The sequence below is a fragment of the Macrosteles quadrilineatus genome, unplaced genomic scaffold (genome assembly GCF_028750875.1).
Source record: "Macrosteles quadrilineatus isolate MER2022 unplaced genomic scaffold, UCM_ALF_1.0 Scaffold_9__3_contigs__length_116548681, whole genome shotgun sequence".
In the NCBI taxonomy this organism is placed as follows: domain Eukaryota; kingdom Metazoa; phylum Arthropoda; class Insecta; order Hemiptera; family Cicadellidae; genus Macrosteles; species Macrosteles quadrilineatus.
In genome coordinates, this window is record NW_026542602.1 from 70,759,994 (window position 1) to 70,783,873 (window position 23,880).

At 34.7% G+C, this 23,880-nt stretch overlaps 2 protein-coding genes across 2 annotated transcripts; both read right to left on the reverse strand.

Moving 5' to 3' along the window:
* Window positions 1–929: 929 nt before the first annotated feature.
* Window positions 930–14,512, reverse strand: LOC129003113 (alpha-amylase 4N-like). The gene is made up of 11 exons (XM_054431353.1): window positions 14,492–14,512; window positions 13,671–13,847; window positions 13,055–13,197; window positions 12,325–12,496; window positions 9,477–9,592; window positions 6,073–6,203; window positions 4,982–5,104; window positions 4,068–4,186; window positions 3,307–3,505; window positions 2,430–2,545; window positions 930–1,256 (listed from the first exon to the last, which is right to left on the reverse strand). The coding sequence occupies exons 2-11, from the start codon at window positions 13,842–13,844 to the stop codon at window positions 1,065–1,067; spliced, it is 1,485 nt and encodes a 494-aa protein (XP_054287328.1). The 5' UTR covers window positions 13,845–13,847; window positions 14,492–14,512; the 3' UTR covers window positions 930–1,064.
* A 539-nt stretch (window positions 14,513–15,051) lies between these two features.
* On the reverse strand, window positions 15,052–23,562 carry LOC129003801 (ribonuclease P protein subunit p25-like protein). The gene is made up of 5 exons (XM_054432108.1): window positions 23,481–23,562; window positions 21,102–21,198; window positions 19,654–19,829; window positions 18,800–18,916; window positions 15,052–15,360 (listed from the first exon to the last, which is right to left on the reverse strand). The coding sequence occupies exons 2-5, from the start codon at window positions 21,195–21,197 to the stop codon at window positions 15,060–15,062; spliced, it is 690 nt and encodes a 229-aa protein (XP_054288083.1). The 5' UTR covers window position 21,198; window positions 23,481–23,562; the 3' UTR covers window positions 15,052–15,059.
* Between the last annotated feature and the right edge of the window lie 318 nt (window positions 23,563–23,880).

The window sequence follows — 23,880 nt, forward strand, 5'->3', positions numbered from 1 at the left end:
AACAGTGTTTAGGAACAAACTACATGGTCCAAGGCTAAATTTAAATGTATATAATTACCCGTGTCAAAAGATTTGTTCAAGCCCTAAAATCTATATAAATAAAATTAGAGTTTTGTCTGTACATTGCTTAGAATAATGAACTTTTTGGTTATTTTTACATTTCATAGGTCAGAGAAACCGAATCAAACCTTATCTCAATTTCTGTCTGTCTGTCTGTCTGTCTATCTGTCATTCTCTTGGTAACGCTAAAATACGCACTTTATTACAACTACTCCTCAATAACTATAGCACTGTCCCGCCTGAAACTTATTTTCCAAATACTATACATATATGAGATGGTTTTAGACGTATTTCATCGAATATGAGACAGTTAGATATTTAACAGTAAACCCTTGAAAATCAAGTTTTTGTCGATTTTTGACGTGGAATTTCTGGAAGCCCATGTTAACCTTATGAGAAATGAAATTATTGAATCTTAACAGCTGTTTCAATTAAACAAGTTGGTTCTGTTCTGTGATGTTCAATAGCATTAAAGTTACAAGGATTACCAACAGGGTGCAGCACTAGCACTATTATTTCTTTTACATTTATGACAACAGCTAATTTGCAACCTGGAGGCGAGTGAGCGTAGCGAACGAGCTAACCTGAAGGCAAGTGAGCGTAGCGAACGAGCTAACCTGAAGGAAAGTGAGCGCAGCGAACGAGCTCCAACATACAGGTGAGTGAGCGTAGCGAACGAACTTCAACCAGGACGTGATTGAGCCATGCAAACGAGATCAGATAGTAAAAATAAAAGTAAGCCTACCGTTATAGGATCGACCGGCAGACACAGAGGTAATTTAACCTTTTATTGATTGTCATACCGATCCGGAACAACAAAAAACAACATAAAATGAAGCTATGTATAATAGTTTGGCCAGCATATCTTAAAATATGCAAACCAACTGCTGTTCTTTATATAAGAAGGTTTCAACTGAATATTATAAGATCCCCGTGCGTAGAACGGGTACACAGCTAGTACAAACTAAAATTAATTTAATATCAAGCGATTTCTGTGAAGTTTTTCACTGAGTTGAAGGAGTTACAGACTTGACGTGGATTGCCAAAACTCCGTCTTCAGCACTTTCAGGATTAAACCTTGAAATGAATATATCTGCACGTCCGTCTTTCGAGACATGAACCGTTTTGCCAGAACACCCTGTAGTTGTAACTTCTCCAGATATTATATCACAATATTCTCCCTCTGGCAGGCATGTCTGAAACATTATAAATAGGGATCATTTTTAACAGAAACGTATGCTTGAGGTGTTTCATTATAAATGTAATGTTACTTTATATCATAGACTAACCTACACAAGTAGACATCTCATCCCATTGTAAATGCTCAAGCTCGTTTTACGTGTCTACTGACTGTGCAGACAAAATTTTGTTTCTATTATTTCAGGGTTAATTTCATGATTTGGGCTTTAGTGTTTGGCTTTATAACAAGAGGAAGAGTTATTGTTTTGATTAGGTCATTTTATTTGGTTGATTGAGGTTTTAAATTACTGAAATAACAAAAAACAAATTGTAAACAAAAACTACCTCTAAAGTGCACTGGACAGAACTAACAATAAAACTGGCTTCAGCTGTTCCATACGGATGAGAAATCTACTAAGGGAGTATGCTTTATCTATGGTTACATACACTGTTACCACCCAGAAAATGCAAATTTAAGTAAGTCGATGTCTCAGTCAGCAGCGCCACAGACTTCAGCCCCAAGGCAGTGATGTCATGGGTTTGGGTTCAGATCCTTGTACCACTACTTTTTATCAGTACACTTAACCTTTGTACTGTATCGGCTAAAAAATTGTCGATAATTGCTGTCTTACGCGTTTTTCTCAGGATCGACTGGTATGCATACAAATTCAGACAGAACCTTAATGACTTAGCGTCTTGGATTTATCTTTGTAAGGGCAGATCTTTCTTAAATTTTGTACCTCATTTTTTGTGGCTTAATCTTCTGAAAATTATTTGTATCTTTCCAAATACCTCCTGAACCACACCATATAGGACTTCATGTTTTGGTGGTGCATAAAACTGTTTTAACTAACACAAGGGTTTATGAAATAAGTTACTTCCTTACACATCACTGTTATCTAAAACTTACCACTTTTTAGATTATTATTTAATTGTAAAATTTAGCAAGATCTAGTAAATAAATAAAGATTCATCATTTAGTGTACTAAAAATGCAGTAACAAAGGTTGAAAGAATAGTTATCCAAATGATAAATCATCATATCTTGAACCGTACATTGTATATTCTCCCTGTTCGTAAATACAGCTCATGGCTGCTGGCCAAATTGTAACACTCGAATAGTAATATAAAAATACAGAAATATCTCATGTTTAAAAATTAAAAGGCATTTGGATCAAACAATATTAATACCTGGAGTGTACGCTTCAAATCGTAGTCTTCTAAGTTGAAAGCCACAAATCCTTTGTTTCCACGACAAAAAGCTATTTGATTTTTGCCATTGTCCCACCAAGACGATACTGGAGTTCCTGTATAAGCACCAAACTCAAATTGTATTTGAATATTTTAATAGGTATTAAAAGTTTTTTTTTTTTGTAAAGAAGGAGATCCTCAATAAATGTGTTTTCTTTTGGTAGGTTCATCCAAACGACGTAATTGTTCACAAGCTCTAAATTTATAGCAAGGGAAAACGATCAACTGAGTTTCCCTTGCCCTAAATTTACTTTCCCTTTTCAATCAGTTCTCCCATTGCCCACTACATTAGCGAGTGTTTTGTTTACAATTTATGTATTTCTATTATTATTGAAATCAGCTGTTTTCATTGTTCAAAATAAAAATGTGAACAGAAATATTATGCACCAACATATCCTGTGTTTTAGCTTATGCTGTGTTTTAGCTTATAATATGAGCTGAACAATGAACGTAACTTTGAGCTTCTAATTCTCACATTGTTATGTAGGGTAATAACCTTTATGCTTTTATTTATGTTGATTGAAAATTCAATATTTTTAATTTTCCTGAGGGCTGTTGTTCTGTATGTAAGTAATTTTTGCGTTGTGATGAAAAGTATTGTTCATAACTTGTTCTGAATGTGAATCCTGGCACTTACTCCAATCATTCCCATCCTCGGCTTCGCTTTTTACGTGAAAATAACTCACATTTTTTTGTGTTCCTGTGAAATGAAACTTGAGTTTGGGAAAATGCCTCTCTCAGAAGAACTAGTATCAAATACTATTATATACGGTATATCAACTTTCTCCTTTGGTTATTACGTGTTATCCGACTCTACCTTTGACAACGTTGTGGAATCCCACCGCGTTGTATATCTGACGCCACCGATGTTGACAAACCCAGCCATGGGAACAGACATTCTTGTTGATTGGACGTGGGGGCTGACTAGGAGGTCCTTGGTCGAATGAGGAGAACTGGTAACCAGAGAGAATCTTGCTAGTGTAATCTCCCTTGGCTAACATAAACACCACTGCCATCTGTGGGGAGTGTGAGGAAATGTAAGTGTTTCGGTTAAACCAATTAATCTTATTTCTTATACTAGATTGCTGGGGTTTGAAATCAATTTGTGGTTTTTCAGTGCTTGAATACAAGTTTCAAAAGTGTATTAGATTTGGTTGCGTTTTAAGAATGGTGAGTAATTTCAAATTGTTTGTGCAGAATCATCTGGTGAGCAGCCAGGTGCTTGAGCCTCTCTTTGGTGATAAATTGTTTCTCAATCTTATTTGTTAAGCTTTAGCCTTCAAAATTTAGAGGGTGGGACAGAATGTGTGAAACATAAGAAAAGACGCTTTGAAATCATGGTACTTATTGCCCTTCATTGATAAAATCCCATTTCATCCGTTATTTTCTATTTAAGATTTAATAGGATTTAATTTATTTTGAGCAACTCATGGCGCCTATGTCTACAATATTCTTAAAAAAAAAATTATGTAAAAATTGCATTTCTATAACGCCAATAGCCAAATAATTTTTTTGAGAATTTTACACTTTTCATTAAATTTTTAGGATTATGCAACCAAAAAAATATGAATCAATTACCTTATACGCTCTTGATTTCTTGTAGTTTAGAGTGTTTTTGTCATCTGTAGTCCGTTCCGTGTCATGATTATCAATAAACACAACGCTTTGTTGTTCAGGCAGAAGATTCCACTCTGTGCCTGGTTCAAAACTAAATTATGAACAATACTGAAAGCTGTAAAAATAACCCTATTTCCAAATAATTCAACTGAATATTTTGTTGTATTAAATCTAAAGCATATTAAAATGATTACAATAGCTATGCACTTGTGACATCTAAAATTTATTTGCTATGCATTCACGATTTCATTATGTACATGAAAAATGACGATAAACTTATATAGGTAATACAAAAGATACTTTTCACTTGACGGTTAAACAAATTAATGACAAAGTAGTGGTTATTTCATACGGCTGTTGAAAAATTGAGTACCTAGTAATTTTAGTAATACAAGTTCTCCTAAACTAGTTTTCACTATGATTTTTTAAATATGTGTATCTATAACTGAAGGCAATAAGCATGATGAAATAGCCGATATTGATGATTTGAACCCAAACCTAATCCTTATTTTTTCACAAATCCTTTTTAAAATTACAATTATATTATTATTTAAGTTGGCATTTAAAAGCACAATCACCACTATAAAATCATAAAATAATTTATGGTTTTAATTTTTAACTAATTTACAAACACATAAAAAAAATTTAATTAAAATAGTGTAAAATTGTAAAAGATATTACACTAACAGAACCTATCATAAGTTAAGTAACTTTGATATAATCCGAACTATCTGTTCTTTTGAAAACTAAAAAGAAAAATCTGCTTTGTTAACTTAATGTTCCCATTTAGTGAAAGTTAACGCTCACTAAGTTTATTATATCGACTGACTTAGGTCAATTTTATGAATGGATTCGTCATAAGAATCAAAACTAACCAAAATTCCTAAGCCATTTGAGATCATTCTTGCCCTGGAAGCAGCGCCCCAACTCATCGCCCAACCGGAAGTCGGTAACCAATCCTAGTGGAGTGTACTCCTCGTACTTCACTCCCTCTCCACCTGTGAACACTTACTTACTAACACTACTTACATTACTTACTTACTTGTTACTTTTTAACATGAATCATAACTATTGTGTCTTGAAGTGATTAGAACTAATAATTACTTGAACTATGACTTGAAACTTTCTACAACTGAATATTATAAACATGGTACCACAAATCCTAAAAAAATACCGGTATGGATCATAAACATAAACAAATGACTTTGTTGGCGCGAATCCTATACTAATAGCGTTAACATAGGTTTTGTTAGTTCCATTTTAGCAATGTTAAATAATGTTCATTTTCGGGCCAAAAACATTGTTCGTTTATGTTTATGATCCATAGCGGGTCATTTCTAGTATTCGTGCATGGTACCATGGTACACAATAAGTAAAAATCACAGCTGTTTCAAATAGTAGGAAAGGAACAAATACAGATTTTTACAAACAATGTGTCAAAATTAAGTATTTTTTGCGTAGACAACCCCTTTCACCAATTACTATGATAAAAGTCCTCGGGCTTTGCCCCACAGGCCATCAAAATCCCAATGTAATTCTTATGAAGAAAAGATTTTGTTTACTTATACAGACGAATAATTTGTATTAATTAGAGCTGTTTATACTTTATAACAAACATATGATACACACAAGAGCGTTTATTTTCAGAGTGAGTTCGTTTTCAGTTTCGATAAATGGTGTGGGGTGATTGATTACATTATCTTTGAGTTGACTCTTTTAAGTCTTCGGAAATTATGACTGTTATTCGTTTGGAAATAACGCCTGTAATACTTTGCAATTGCTCGAATTCGAACAACAGGTGCACTAGTTAACTATTAATAGCTGTTTAGTGTTTATATAGGTTTTGTACATTATTTGTTGTATCCTGCGCCTGTAGTAAATTTGCAATGATAAATGAATACTTATGGGGGTTCAGAGATTTGAACAGATTTTTACAGACCTCATCAAACTTCATTAAACTACAAACCTTTATCGATGACTTCCTGGTATATCAGAGGTTTAGTTTTTGCAGGAAAACCTTGTTCTGTGTTCAGATACTTCAGTCTTTGGTAGATCACTGACAAATCGTTAGGATTCATGTGTTTGGCAGCGTCTATTCTGGAATATAAAATAAATACAAATAATTACACATAAACAGATGGAATGTGTGTACTTTTAACAGGAGATAGCTTTTTATTCATTCTTCTCCCTGGGAAAGGTCTGAGGAGTGATTCTCAATAAAATGTTAAACATCAGCACACCCTTCCTAGGATGGTGCAGGGAAATAGACTAATGATCCCCTCAATGGAATCCATGCAGAAGGTAGGTGGTACACTTCCCGTACTATCTAGCCAGACGTCCAGCACTTCCTCTTCTAAGTGTTTTGTTTTGTTGTTTTGAAGATCGAAGATGGCCTTATTGGGGAGAGGTAGACACCAAAAAAGTCTCTACAGCTTTACATCATGTTCCATTGAATGAAAAAAACGGACACAAACACAAACTAAACAAGCAGCCTGGTGCGGTTAACAACTTAACAAACAAATTATAGATATGACTGACGCCAAAAAGAATCATAGGGCCTATTTGGTAATATGCAGTGTTGGGAAGTAGCGCACTACTTTTTTTGTAGCGTTAGCTGTAGCTACGCTACTTTTAAGATTTTGTAGCTTTAGCTGTAGCTAGCTACATTTTTAAAGTAGTTGTAGCGGAATTTTAGCTACTTTTCTCGCTACATTAACATTGTTTGAGATAGTGATTTTTATCATAACCTCAACCTTACGTGAAACAACCTCTTTCAAACTGAGATTTAAAAAAAAAATTAGGCCTTACTTTCTTGGCTTCATACAGCTGGTTGCAGCCGTTTTATTCCCTATTACAACGTTGTGTGGACATGGAGGCCATTAAATGAGTGTTATCCACATTTTTGGCTCTCATTTCCTTAATTTACTACTCTATGATTACTGTCAGATAAAATAAAATCGATAGATGCAGACGACGTTTAAACGTTACCGGTGACAAGAGAAGCTATTGAATGCTTGCAAGTGATTGACAGGGAAATTAGTAATCAATTTAGTTTGTTTATTATACCGATAGTGTTTCAACTTGGATTTTAATGGAAACCAACACTAAACCTTAAAATAATGAGAAAGCTGGTCTATTAACCTTTGCTTCAGCTGTTGATTGTGGTTCATCATCACAAGCCCTTCCTTGGTTAGATTACGAAGATTTTTCAAAGGTTTACTAAATTAACAAAGAGGAAATTACCTGATGTGGTTTAAGATATGTATAGACTAAATGATAATTGTAACGAAAAAATCTCCATATAACATGAAACTTACATTGAAAAAATAGCATAGTTTGCTCCTGGTAACAGCTCTTGTATAGGACTATTAATTCCTAGGCTATGCTATGGTTTAAGACGAATACCAAGTTCCAAGTTCAATTATTAGGAATCCTATCTGTTTAGTCCTAGCAAGAACAAGAACAAGCCTACTATAGCCAACTTGTTACATAGCCAAGTAGGCCTACATGTTATTTTTACTTTACAAATTTCAACATGTTTAAATTAAAAGCCGATTTCAGGATAAGTTACTGGATACTGTTTTCTGTACCAACTAGGTTGAAGCACAATTTGCCCTATGCATAATGACAATAAAGGACGATTTCTTGACATTGAAAAGTGTTATTCATAGTAGGCCTACAAGTAACTTATCACTTAAAAGTTTATAGCAATGTCGTTTTTAACATTAAAAGAAAGGCAATAAACTCCAATTTCAGTAGGCTAGGCTCTGTAACACAAAATAGTTATTTGTGTAACTAGTGGTGAAAGTGGCACTTTGCTGCACACGAGAGCAATGTTGCACTCGAGAGGAATGATCTCGAGTGCAGCAAAGGCCTTTTTCACTCGTGTTACACATTATATTTTTCCTACAGTCACTATAAAGCATATAAATAATTAGTCTTTCAAACACTATACAAAGCTTTTTTAGGTTCAGCTGGCAACAAAAATGGTGCCCTAGAGAAAGTAGTACCCGCGGTCCGTATCACTCCGCTATTTTTCCTCGGCAAGAAATTTGCTACGCGTTTTGAGAATATAGTTCCGTATGTTTTAGTAATTTAATTTGAAGTGGTTTCCGCGCCTTAAAAAATGCTTAAAAGGTATTTTTTTGTTTATTAAGATCGTAGGAATATTTTAAAAACGTTTAAAAGAAAAGTCCAGAAAGTTCAGGAATACCGAAACTATAAACACGAAATGACAGGTTAAATCGTAGTTATAATTAGTCAATCAGCTGCTCATAGAATTATTATCTTTAAGTGTTGCCAACCTATTTCCAAGCGTACACGGATTACGTGCATAATAAAACCACACTGTTTTGTGTTGTTTGGTTGGAATCCTGATGTGCGGCAAAGTATAAACCGTACGGCAAAGTATAAATATGCAGCAATTAGCAGCTTTCTGTACTATAAACAGTACAGGGAAGCCAACTTTGTCGGGCGACTGTAGGAAAAAGTATTTTTAAATAATCGTTTTACAGTTTTATTGGTCTTAATTGTTGATATAAGACATCTATAAATGAATCTATATTAAAGAAATAAAATGAGCTTTTAAAATATAGTTTGGTTGTATGTCCTTTGAACTTAATGAAATTGACATTTAAGATGCTTAAAAATAATGCAATATTTAAAAATAAGTACTAAATATGATGGGACACCGAACAATTTGGTTCTGTTGTTGTAATGTTAGGTTTATAATGCCAAAAAATTAAATACAATCTAGGAATTAGGAATAATTTGTTTTCCAATTAATGTTGGATACAATACTGAAATTTTTTTAATGTTTGTTCAGTAAAAATTTAGTTGCAATTAATTTTACATTTACCTAATGTGCGTGGAATAAAAAGTAACGTCTTTGGAAAAGTAGCTAAAATTGTAGCTGTAGCTACATTCCAATGTAGCTGTAGTTGTAGCTAGCTACTTTTGCGGAACTGTAGCTGTAGCTGTAGCTAAGCTACTTTTTTGGAAATGTAGCAGTAGTTGTAGCTAGCTACATTTTAAAAGTAGCTTCCCCAACACTGGTAATATGAGAGGTAAAAAACCAATTCAGTAATATATGTTATAGGGTACTAAAAATTATTTGGATTACTTTAAACAAAACTTGATGATCACAAGTCTGTTCTTTTTTAACCTAACTTTTCTTTGATACACAAAGATTTTAACTGTTTTTAGCAATCATCATTAAATTATAAAAATAATCATGTTAAAAATACTGCAACCCCACAATTTCCCAAGTCGACATACGAGGCATTCAGCTTCTTGAAGACAATTGTATTTCAATCGTTCATTCTATAACATAAATCTATCATACCTAAAAGCTGAAAAGGTATTTTATACCTGAAACCAGCGACTCCGATGTCAATTAAGTGGTTTAAAAGCTTCACAATCTTCTCTCTGACAGACTCTCGAGACTGGTCCAAATCATGCAGGCCAACCAGTTCACAGTTTCTTACCTAGAAAAAGAAGAATAAAACTAAACTGCTGTAATTTATACTGTACATAAACATATCAAATTGTTTTAAAACTATATACAAAGGTTGTCTGTAAATTATAATAACTCCATCAAGAGTAACGGAAGCTAACACAAACCGAGACCAAAGTTGTGTTCCTTACTTAATTCATTATTTAGCCGGTTCTCACACCTATAGAACAATTAGTCCCAGCAAAGTATTTGAAAACCATATTTAAATACTTCTTTTTTTGGACTGTTAAGGGAAATTGACGCTCCTACCACCTACGGTATTGTCTGGGTAGCCGAGTGGTTATAGTGCTTGCCTTCAAATCTGAAGGTCACTGGTTCGAATCCAAGCGAGATCGTTTTCCAGACCCAGATGCCATTTGTCATTGGGCTATGAATTAATGATGCTATCTAACAAAAAGTAATTCAATAAAGTAATTCAATAAATAAATTGATTGATTGATTGATTGATTGAAAAGGTTGACGTTAGATAGTAACAAGACCAGGGTTTGGACCGTTCCCTTTCAAAACGTAAAAAATGCCACTGGCGTAAATACACACAAAATAAAAAATATGGATTGTGTTGTGTCTGAGTTGTCTTTAAATTTCTGTGGTCTTTTTTAGCAACTGGTATTGTCTATGTCTATGACCAGTTGACAGATGACAATAAAGTGTTTTGACGTAGAACAAGTGTCTGGGGTGGAGGGAATTCGAAGGTGGTCTTCAACTTTTGCATAGGCCTAATGTTTTCCATGGTGTAATCCAGCTACTGTGGTTCATCAGTCTCGTTTGAAGCAGGGACTAAAGTTAGGGGAATTTTGTTTTATGACATTAGTTTCAAATTTGAACTAGCTCGATTGGCTGTGATTGGTTTCAAGGAGGGGCTATTACTATAGAAAGCCCCTAAGAGCCCCACCTTACTGGACCTTGGAAATATAAATTTAAACATACATTTTGTCATGAAGACGTAACGGAGGTTTTTGGAAACAGTTCTAGACAATAAAAATGGCTTTAAAAAGTCACCAAATGGCTTTAAAAATAGTAAAATGTTCTCCCCGTTATCCCCCCCTGACAAGTTCCTAGACCACCACAGCTGTAACGGGAACTTTTTGGAGACCTTTATTCATGGACAACTCTAGCAGATCTGTACAACCAAATATTTTCGTAGATGGCAAATATTTTCGTAGATGGCATATATTTTAGAAAATAAATATTTTTTGGAAATAAGTTAGATGGATATTAGACTTTACGTCTCAAAACTACATTCATCATTAACATTAAAAAAAGGTTGTGGATCAGGAGGGATGGTTCTAAAAGGTGAGGCATAATAACGAGCGATTTTAAAAAGCGCGCGAACCATGCTGCGTTGGAGGGAGGTGGAGGGGATAGCATCAGTTACGTTTGGCGCGAAATAGCATTTAGTCACAATGGAGCGCTGGACCCCACAGCATCGTGCGTACGCTGTCAAAGCCTTTTATCAAAACGGTAGTTCATACCAGTTAGCACGTCGTGCATTCCGCAACCATTTCAACATTAATCGGAATCAGCCGGTGCCATCTGCCTGTGCGATTAAAAATTGGGTTAAGAACTTTGAAGAGACTGCGTCAACGACAAGGAAGAAAACAGGAAGACCGAAAACTGTGCGCACACCTGAAAACGTTGAACGTGTAAGAGTCGCCATTGACAGAAGCCCTCGTCGCTCAGCTCGCCGACACAGCGTTACACTTGGGATTTCAAACCGAACGGTAAGACGAATTTTACACCAAGATTTGCACTTCCACCCGTACAAAATCCAAATGGTTCAGGCCCTAAAGGAAACGGATTTTGTAAGCAGAAGCCGGTTCAGCTTAGAATTTTTGGATTTAATTAATGAAGACGAGGACATTGTAAACCGTTTGTGGATGAGTGATGAAGCGCACTTCCATCTCTCAGGTTATGTTAACAAGCAAAACTTTCGATTTTGGAGTGATGTTAACCCTAGAGAACTGCATCAGCAGCCATTGCATTCCAAAAAAGTAACTGTGTGGTGCGCCATGTCTTCATTAGGGATCATAGGGCCATACTTCTTTGAAGATGGCCAAGGCAATGCGGTGACAGTGACTTCGCAGAGATACGCAGAGATGTTGGACAACTTTTTTACTCCACAACTTGGACAGTACGAAGTGAACGATGAAATGTTTTTCCAGCAAGACGGAGCAACATCCCACACTGCTCGAGTAAGCATGCATATTGTCAATCAGTTGTTTCCAAATCGTGTGATCTCCCGAAATGGAGATATTGCATGGCCCTCTCGTTCACCTGACCTCACAGCATGTGATTTTTTCTTGTGGGGTTATCTGAAAAGTAAGGTTTACCAAGGTAATCCTCCTAGAACAATTGAAGCCCTGAAAGAGCGGATCCGGCAGGAAGTTGGTCAAATCCCACTGGCAATGCTACGAAATGTGATGAGTCACTTCAAGGTCCGGCTGGAGGAATTTGTACGTTTAAACGGACGCCATCTTACTGGAGTTATTTTCAAGAAATAACTGACATTTTACTGTTGCAGAAAATGCTTTTTCATGTTTTTAAATATTGTGGAATAAAAATAATTTTTTAACAAAGGGTTTTTATTTAACAGTATTTTTAAAATCGCTTGTTATTATGCCTCACCTTGTATAATGATACAAGATGAAACTCCATAGCAAAACAATTGCCTCTCTTTTGTCATGTACACTATACATTACATACCTCTCCTGGACTTTTGTAGTTATTGATGGAGCACTGAGGCTGATGAAAGTCATCTCTTGTGTACGGAACAGCTGGGTAAGATAAATCTCTAGTGTTGCATGTTGAATTTCCCACACCCCGACAGTTGTCCCTGTTCCCTGTCATATGGTTGAACACTACATCGGCAAACACCCTGCAAGTAATAACTGTTTTAATATTTTCCAATTTTTATAATGAAAAAATTTTTGTGTCTATTTTCAGAGTTACTTTGTTTGAAGGTTTAACTTGCCTCTGGACTGTTTTTATGTAAAATATTATTTATTATCTGCAGTAAAAATGTAGTCAAGCTAGTGCAGCATTATCACTATTTTAATGTTTTGACGTGTAGCAGGATTTGATAATGTTGCGCTTACTGTAAGGCTAGCCAGCATTTTCTAAATTAAAATTGGACTAGAGAGGTAAGAAATAAAATTTTGTATTCTTTAAATCGTTTAAGTGAATTATTTAACCAAACTAACATTATAGGCTAATCACAGCGTTTAATTGAAGTACGATTGTATAAATCATAAAAAGTATGATTGAAATATTAACTGCTTTAGAACTTTTTATTGAATTATAAATCTTTCAACATGATTATGATCATATACTTTTTAGGATGAGTCTTTCGAACGCATTCATATACAAAGTTGTTTTTTTATTTCAAAATGGTTATGTCAAAGAATACAATGTATATTGTACAACAAATACTGACCTGACACCAACACGGTTGCACCTTGTTAACATATCTCTCAGCTGATTTTCATTTCCCGAACGGCTGATCAGCTGATACGAGACTACCTGATATCTCTCCCACCATTGTCCTTCCACCACAAGGTTCTCTGTAGGAGGGGAGATCTGTAACAATCACCCACAGTTGATACACTATGTTCATGCCAAAATAATAAATTGTGTTAGTAGGTTTTACAAATGTTTTCAAGCAAGACTAATAATATGATTCCGATATGTCCAACTATAGTCTGTATGATGGAACCTGTCTCCTGACCATTCATCTACCTGGGGACTAACCAATGGTTTAAGGCCCTGGCCAGTAGGCAGGCAGGTAGGACAGTCAGGAGACAGGTTCCATTATACAGACTGTAATTAGGATAAATACATGTCCAGCTGAGAGTAGTGAGAATATGTCAACTTGTTTAATAACTTCATCCAATAATGTAAAGCTGACTAGCTAAATAGGTAGATAGTTCGCCTAGTACATTAGAAGTTCACTGATTCAATTTTATTTTTTAAAAATTACTGTATTTGTACTTAAGTATATGGAGGAATTATGGTTTTCATCAAATTGGGATCTCAAGAGGTTAATTACTTACTTGGACGCCAGCAAATCCTTTTGGAGACAAAAACTCCTCACATTCTTTGGCTATTTCGGGGTACGACCACTCAAACAGATGTACGATCACACCTCTCTGCAAATCCAGTGTTTTCCCCTCCGCAAGGTAGGTTACTGCAAGTAAACAGGCAGCAACGGCCACTGCTGTCTTCATGGTCTGTGAAATTTGTTGTATCAAATTTTCCTTTATAGGCTAAATAATAGTACTTAACGTCTATTGCTCTGAATTTTCCATAACATATTACAAATTTCCTTAAAGGTTTCAAATTGATAGAATACTATCCTTCAAGTTTGCAACCCATTGAAGCTTCTATATATTGCTACCGAGGTAATAAATATTAATAAAGATGTTTGCCTCAAAATTTGTATTGGAAAAATGCTAAGAATTTCATTGAAAAAAGTTTAGTAAGCAATAGACATGCATATGTGCAGGTCCTAACCAACAATATTCAACCATCATGATAGTAAGAAGTTTTTCTAATTCCTTAAATTAAAGGTTTCTAAGGTTAAAGTTTTAAATTGAACATTTAAAGAAAACCAATACGCCTGGAATAAAACAAATGAATTTTTTTTATTTCTTTGAGATATTTTAAATTTTGTTCCACTATGCAGTGCTTTTAAAATTGTGTTGCTGTAAAAAAATTAAATTTTTCTTCCTTTTAACTTTTTTTCTCACAACATTTGAAATTAGCTACTAGTTTATTGCTATTTTTCTATAAAACAATGGCAATTCTCATAAGAAATATATGAATAAAGCATTACTAAGTTTAAGATTGTCATTTTAGGATAAAACATACTTACACCATGCAAAGTTGAACCTGTTTGAAGAATGACCCTGGGTCAGCTGATAAAATTAAGCAACCTTTCTTCTTTCTCCTTATCAGCTGTTTATAATAGCTTTGGTCACTGAATACAGTACCCAACATATTTTGTTGGGTAAAAAAACATATAATTTTATGGCAGCAATCCTAACCAGGTTACAAAATAAGCAGTATCACATGAAATATCAAATTTTAGAACATTTTAAATTGGAGATGACAATATTAACAATTTTGCGACTCTCTGCTTGAATTACAGTTGATTTTCGCCTGTCTAATTGCATTAGATTTCTTACTGAAATTGATATTAAATCTTGGATATTGTTATATTTAAATTTGATTGGCTTTTATAATTTGAAAGAATAATAAACAATTGATATTTAAAAAATTTAATCACGTCATTTTATTAAATAAATGTAAAAGGTTAGTTGCAATTAATTAGAGGCTAATAAAAGATAAACAAACTTAAATAATTATGTAGCGGGATTTATGTAACATTTTTTGGATTTAAATGAAATCACACAGATGTATAAAACTATTTTTATTTACATTCAACCGACATCAGAAGGTCCTGCAGTTAAAGTATTTGTTTCTTTTTTGTGGTTATTCCTACTTTCTGGTTCATTAAGTTTATTCTCCACCCTTTTGTCTCTCTTCTCCACATCCTGATCTCTCCTAGGACCTCTTTCTTTTCTCTCTGGTTCCCGATCTTTTCTCTTTTGAGTTTTAGTTCTATTAGAGCGAAGACCAAATGATTCAAATTTGTCACCGTCTATTCTTCTTCGTTGAGGCTTGTTCTGATGTCTCGGTGTGTCTCTCTTTTGGTTCAAGTCAGCCAAGGGCCCTTGATAGCTGAAACAGACAAAATATTCAATATTTTAGGTCAATGTTGCTGATATGCATATCACAAATATATTTTAACCATTAGCTTTTTTGTATTTTTAATAAGAAAGTATTAAAAGTATCTTTGTAGTATGGTAGTGAACCGAACATGTTTGAGTACCAGCAAAATAGTAGTTTGACAGCAAGACACTATAAGCTTGTAAAACCGTTGATACTTTTTTGTGTGAAAGAAAATATCAGATTAACTGACATTAGCATTTAGTAACAAATAAGTTTGATTTCATATACCTGTTTTTAGAAAGAACGAATGTTTCAACTGTAAGGAAAAATTTATTGTTTCCTGTAATTAACCCTAGCAGTGGCCAATGTTAGAAGTGGGGAATGGCCAACCCATTTTGGCGATTTTGCAGACCATTTTTTGAAAATTCGTAAAAATTCAACCGTACAAGTAAACCTAGCCAATCTCATATTCATTTTGTTCGGAAAGAGCAGGAGAATCTAGAAATAGTAATATCATAATGATTTAGACAGTGTATTTTATCGGTAAAGTGAAAAAAATAAAAACATTTGAATTTTTTTTTTGAAATTTCATAAGCGGCATCTGCATTTTTTTCTACGGATTTTTTATGGGAAATTCATTATATACATTTTGTAGACAATCTAATTCCCTACATAGAAATATATAACACTAGCTGTACCCGCGGGCTTCGCCCCGTTTAACTTCATAAGTATTCGCATGGCTCATTCACGTCCTGGTTGAAGTTCGTTCGCTACGCTCACTCACCTTTAGGTTGGAGCTCGTTCGCTGCGCTCACTTGCCTTCAGGTTAGCTCGTTCGCTACGCTAACTCGCCTCCAGGTTGAAGTTCGTTCGCTACGCTCACTCACCTTTTGGTTGGAAATTAGCTGTTGTCATATATTAAAAAAAAATTAATAGTGCTGCACCCTGTTGGTAATCCTTTTAACTTTTATGCTATTGAATATCATAGAACAGAACCAACTTGTTTAATTGAAACAGCTGTTAAGATTCATTAATTCATTTTAAATATGAAAAATCATAAGATTAACATGGGGAACTACAGAGCCACTGGGGCGGAGCCCGAAAGGGTTTTTGAGATAAGAATATGCTTTAATGTTAATCGGGAATGTGAGCTATCATCATGCCAAATTTCAGCCCAATCCGTCCAGTAGTTTATGCGTGATTGAGCAACACACACACAAACACACACACAAACATACACACAAACATACACACAAACTCACAAACTTTCAGATTTATAATATTAGTAAGATAAGATGTTAGGAAAATATTTTTTTTTATAAGTTTTTGGGGCGAAATATAATGACAAACGGAGAACCGAAAAAATTGAAAACCGTACAGTGTTAGTTTATGTTGTAAAAAGTTCTATAATATATGTGTATACTAATAATGATATATACATGTTTGTAAAGCTAATGAAGTAAGAAATCAAAAAAAGTCATAAAGTTTATGGTAAAAATAATCTTTTACCTATAAACATACGTATATAAAATAATGTTTTTATATTTTAGCGATTTCTCGAGAAAAAAATTCGCAGTACTTAGTGTACAACTTTTGTACCAAATTTGTTTACTTCAAACCAACATAATAATCTTGTAGTGTATTCAATTACCTACATAAAAATGTATAACATGTTAGAAATATTTTTTTTTTGTAGGTACGTAATAGGGACATAATAATACAATAACCGCAAAACCGCAAATAAGTGTAAACTATAGCCTACAGTGTTTGCTTGTGTTGTGAAACATTATGTAGGCTGATGATATGTAGCCTACATATTTGTAAAGCTAATGAAGTAAGGAATCCAAAAAAGTCATAAGTATGATGGTAAAAAGTTATTTTCACCTATGATTATGTATCAATTTGAGAACGTTTTGAATTTTTTGCGCATTTCGAGAAAATGGAGTGTACAGTATTTAGTAGCCTATATAATTTTTTTACCAAATTTTTTACACCCAAACCAATATAAACATGTTGTAGTGTACCTATTCATTTACCTTTATAAAAATGTATAACACATTGGGTAAATCATTATATAGCATATATAGCACCTCTGAATGTCAGAATCATCATTTTTGAACATGATGCTAACAAAATACAGTAGTAGGTCTATTTAGTATAGGCTATAACTTTTTTACAAAATTCTTTTTATATGCAGAAGAATATGCCCCCAAACCATTATAAACATGTTGTAGTGTATTCATTTACCTTTATAAAAATGTATAACACCTTGGGTATATCATTATATAGGTACAACAATCTCTGAATGTCAGAATCGTCATTTTAGGACATGATGCTAACAAAATACAACCTTTTATGAACACTAGCCTATTTCACACAATTCAGTAATATTTATGCATGAAGATTACTGTTATACACACACACACAACACTTCACTAACACTACAAACTAATAACATAGTAATAAATCGCGGATAAAACTATTACCGGCAACAACACAAACAAACAATGGCGAATACAAGACAGCTGACAGACTGTAGCAGTAATGACTCACTTCCGTCGTCTACATGCGAGCATACAGAAATAACCCTGAGTGCAGGGCTGCCACTCTCTGAATCTAAATTTCTTCCTCTTCAAAATGAAATACTATATGACTAGTAATAATGACTTTCACTGTATATAATTTGTATTTTCCATACTGTCACCAGACGACTGTTGGCCATTTGTTAGAAATTTCGAAAACAGCTGTTTTCATAAAATCGTACCGATTGTGCAATCAATATTTAGTTATAAATATCACTACCACAATGAAGATAAAATCAATGGCTATCCAGTGGTACCACCCGCAACATCCCAAGACGAAAATTACCCGAGCAGGGTAATGCCAAACAAGACGTGTTTTGCCAGTTCCCAAGTGTCGGCTGCAAAAGTCGTACCGCGCCAAAATTTCATTTGATTTCTAATCGTCGTGACATTGTTATATACCTGCTACAGGGTTTGTTTATGTAATCAAATGAAAGTTCAGAATGTGATCTTTCGAATGGTATATATATTATTCTCATCTGAGTTGATTGTAAGTGTTTTTTTACCGTTACAAAAATTTCGGCCCATACCGTCACCAGACGACATTGGCCATTCTAAGCATCAACGTCATACCGTCACCAGGCGACGGTTGGCCACTGCTAGGGTTGAAGAGATAGCATAACATATCCTTATACCATTTGATGGTTTGTAAGGTCAGACTGAAGAAAAAGGCCAAGTTTAAGAGTTTTGAATATTTTTATAGCAAGAGATTTTGCCACCTTGACAATACTAGCAGTTGCCCCACTGCAGGTAAAAGGGCCTGACTACCATTGCAGAATTTGGGCAACAAATAGGCTAGTTTTTACACTCATCAGAGACGACCTCTTGTTAACTAAGATAAAACGCAGATTATCTGCGTAGATTACCCAGGCTGAGAAGTATCCACTGGGTCTTTACTCAGCAGGATATGAATGGTCGGAAGATCACGAGTCACCACCAAAGGATCCAAATCTTCTATCAAAGGGTCCCAATACTCCTTCACCCTAAAATGAAACCAGTTCAAGATTGAACAATATCTGACGCAAAACAAATTAACATAAAAGGTTGTGATCTGGCTTTAAATTATGGTACTGTTCGGAACAAGGAATAGCCTTTTATGTTAATATATTCAAATCATGAAAAGCCTGAGTGACCCTAAGAGTATACCATGATCCACAGTCAAAAGCCTTGGATAGGTGACACAGCCCACAGTCTGTTGTGATACATCCAAGGTCTCTGCAATGCAGTTTAGGCCTATCATTGTTATTTAATTTTCAGTGTTTTGTTATTTTCAATACTTGATATCGTCAATAACTTTGATATCACGGACGATTACATAATATCAAACATTAAAAAATGACAAAATAAATATTAACAAAAACCATCTTCTTTATTTCATTCAACAAAAACCACACTAAATTATTATCTGTTGTTGACAAAAGAATTTAAAAAAAAACATATGACTGTTTATTTATAATAATAGGAAACAGTCTTTTGGCAAACAAATAGGGCATATCTATTGAGGGGTTTTCTCTACAGATGATTAATCATTGTACGTCATACTGCGTACAATGGATGTTAAAAATTGTTTAAACTCTTTTAATGGCAAAAAGTGGAATTTCATTCCTGCTTTTGCATTCCTTTGTACAGTACTCTTGACCTATAATAAAAAGTATTTTCTTTCAATTTCACGTTTTAGTGTGGTCCCTCTCAATTAGCTATAGCAAAAAGAACAATTTACTTTCGAAAACATATTCTGTTGACTTGGTGGAAGGTGTGGTGCCTCTTGATGATTTCCACACAGCTGATGACCTTGCCGACTGCGGCACCCGACCCCGACCACACAACAACTCTCCTCGTTTTCATCTCAGCAATGGCATAGTCGAGCACATTTCTCATCTTTGTCCCTGGGTTTACCTGAAAATACAAAAGTTGCATTATCAAAATATTATTTAAAAAATTGATTTCATAACTGGTAGCCTATAAGATTTTAAATTCAACAAAAATGGCTGTAAACCATGCCCATTAAGGCTTAAGGCCTGTGAATTAAGTTACAAAGTAGCTAATCTTTGGGGTAGGGTTCTGTAGTGTAGACCGTTAGGTCTGATCTAAGCAGGGCCCGCATAAGGACCATGTGGCTACTGCCAGAGAGAGGGCGCTGACAAGTGGGCATCAGCAATGGTGAAGCGTCCATGGCTTCTCCATTTTTGTAAAAAGCCTTTTGGGGCAAAATAAATTAATTAATATACGTGGTCACCTCTGAAGGAATGGCCTGTTTCAGTTAGCAAACTACAGACAAATTAATCAGAAAGATCAGCATGGAGGCAATAGGATTGCTTCAACTCAAGACAAGTTCTGGAGTAAAGACCAACAGTCATAAGATCAATATGGAAACAAAATGTAAATGAAAAACAAGACTGAAGTACCTACTACCTTTGACTATTAATACAACAACTAGACATTCCATCCCCATGTTAAAGGTGTAGCCAGGTTTTTAATAAAATTTGTCTTAGTTGATGTAAGCCACCTACAGATTGCGCTGATATCTAAATTACTCATTTCTGCCAACTACACGATGGTTTTTACCAAGTCAAACTGATGGAATGACTTATTATGAGCTATAGCAACTGTTGTGACCCAGCAACTATGTCAGTAACGAAAAATAAGGTACAAAATAGAGTTTTAGAAACTAGCCCAATCTGTGACTGGCTCACACAACTACATTCTGTTTTAGTAAAAAATTGGCGAAAGCTGATCCATATAGATGGGATGTCTTCTTCTGTTTCCAATAGTCAATGCTACTACATAACCTCAGGAATAAATTAGGCGTGTAATAGGCAAAAATAAAGTTGTTAAAAGAGCAAAACAACCAACTCCTGTTTGAGTAGTACTACAGGAACGTAAGGTGTAGGCCTACATAAGGTGAACGTAGAAAATACTTATAAAATCGTAGTTTTTTTATGACGACCGTAATCTTTGTGGAAGTCAAATCACCCTGAGGATAGTACCTTACATTGAGGCCAAAACGTCGGTGTAGAATAGTGTTTTGAGGAGTTGGAGTCTGATGTCGACTACTATTCAATGAAGGTGACTGTGGAAATTGATCCAGGAACATTAATCCGTATAAAAGTTATAAAATATTACAAGCTTTCATAACAAATAAAATACTAAGAAGAAATTATATCTCACATGCATCCAAAGGAAGTCCTCTGGAAGATTGCTGATCGGTATCAAGTGTTTTTCCCAGGGTTCCTCTTCATTTCTTCCTTTCTTGTACTTGTCCATCCTACAAACAAATAAAAGTTCTGATTTCCATTAAATGTACCAGCATTGAATTCCAAAAGTTTTATATGCTTTAAAATCCTTTAAAAAAATGGTACTTTGGGTGTTTTAATGAAGTTTCAAAATTAAGTGTATGTAGCCCCAAGTATATGTTCACAAAGGGTATATTTTCATGAGGGAAAATAACTTAATAGTTTTTACTTCAGAATTTTTTTTACAAGTTGCCATATGATAATTGATTTTTCTTGATTAAGTAACCAATGAAAAATGTTCCAAGAACATACCAAAATGGTTTTATTACCAGGGTATTTCAATCTAAATGATTAAAATATGATAGATACTATGTTGGATTTATTATGAGGTCACATAAGTTTTTAAGTTGTTTAAAACTTAGGCCTAGTTAAAATTTTTGTTTCCCGTGTTTTTCATTTTCAAAATGAATAAGTTAAGTACGGTACTTAGGTGAAAATAACTTTCCTCTTTGATATTGGTGAGAACACAAACTTAGAAGTAGTACCGGTATTTAAAATTTTTATTTTACTGCGGGAGTGACAAAAACAATGGCTACATAGCATCACTCATTATCTCACAAAAATATATTTTATGGCTACGATCAAAAATCAGTGTTAAGGGCGCGCTTTACCCCAGACACGCAACCGAATGCAAGGGTTTGCAAGATTTCTGTTTTCACCTGATATATTGAAGGTAGAATCAAAGTTAGGCGGTCGACACACGGGAAGACTGAAACCCAACTAAAGTTGAACCAACTGTTTTGTGACGCGATTACGGTAGCAGTTGCGTTGGTTACATCCGCACACGGGCGCGACTATAATTGAGTTGAGACAGTGAATGAGTTCTAATTTTGTTATAACGATACTGTGTAGGCCTACTGTGTATGGTGTTTGAAATGAGTAATAGAGATGAAAAAGACCTAGTGTTTTATAAACAATCAAGAAAGCGTAGAGTAGAAGGTGTTGGGTACATCCTTATGTTAAAACAAATATTTAATGTAGGCTCTTTGTAGCTGTTGCTGCATTACAAGAAACAGACGCAAAATTTCAGTCTATGTACAGGATGTCAAAAGTACTTACGAAGAGTTATCGCAGTTGGTATACCTGATCCTTGAAAAGCGCAATACAAATATGCGAAAAGTTGTTCAAACCAGGCGACTGAAATCACCTAGCAACCGGCAGGTCCGGTTGCTTAACGACGGATCGCCGACTGGTCCTCAACTGGTCGCATCGCAGTCGCACCGTGTGCACTGTCCCACTTAACTACATTGGTCGGGACGTAGGCGACTAGTTTGTCCAACTGGTTGCCGATTTCAGTTGGAAAACAGTCTTCCCGTGTGTCGACGGCCTTAAGGTCTCATATTAAAGAGGATGAAATTTTCTAGTTCTTTGTTTCTATATTTCAATTATTTTAAATTACACACCTTATAAACTTGAGTTGTAGTACAAGAAAAAAGGGTCTTTTCAACTAGCCTTAACTTATTAATATCTACTTCCCTATAGGGAAATTCGCTAAAAAAAACGTTTTTTGAACATTTGAAAAACGCAGAACTATAGATTGGTCTTTGTACTACTATAAGCCGTTTAGAGTGTGTCGCTATCATTATTTGTTAATTCTAAAACAGTAATCTTGGAAACGTCTGCAAGCGCTTCTTGCGGCACTGTTCAATGGTGAAACATAGCTACTGAAGCCCGAGGAGATTTCGGATATGAGGTACAGCGCACCCTTAAGCTAGGCATAACTTATATTTTTTTAATAAATGCAACTTTTGCTGGTAGCCTGTAAGGCCGAACCTGTAGGCCTAGTCCTAAATATGATCGGAATGAAATATCCTGGATGGGGTAAGTTAAGTAATAGCTTATGCTTTGCTAAAGGTATTTACATAATATATTGTAGGTTCTCTGTGGAACTCTACAAATTTAGTGGACTACAAAAATTTATTGATAAGGGTTTCTTGAAAAATCTTTTTAGCGTGGAAGAAGCAATTTGCTTAGGCCTACTTATTCTCGATGGTAGAGACTTTAAAAACTGATCTTGTCACTTATCAATTACGTATAATAAGACAATAATAGTCTATAAGTTAATTGAAGAAAAATTGTTTTCTATCCTGGCCTACACTAAAGGCCTTCCCATCTGGCCCAAGCCTAGTCAAAACTAAACCTTGTCAAATAAAGTTTGCAAGGTTTCTATTTTCTAGAATGCAGTTTTTATAAATATTTTGATAGTTTGATCAAATTAATTAAGACGAAATAATGAGAATGTGGCAAAACCTACCGACACTTGAAAACTGTAGTATATTTTCAATAATTTATTTAGAAATTGAAATTTTAGGTTAGGCTAATAAACACTGCCGACGACACAACCATGCTCAAAAAACATCGAGCAAGTTACTTTTTTACAGAGGAACGCTGCCTAAATTTTTACCTATGCAGCTGTGTCGTTTTAGATCATCGCGGCTGTTAGACTAAAGAAAGTAAATGTATACTGGGGGACAGCTCACTTACTCTACAGATCATAGACTATACGAGCTTTGTAAATAATATTGAAGGTTCACTTGCACTACAGGCTCGTATACTATACGAGCTTATCGAAAATAAAAATTAAATGAAGAGGGTTCACTTACTCTACAAATCATTGTGCCTATGAGCCTCGTGTATTATATTTAAAAATACAG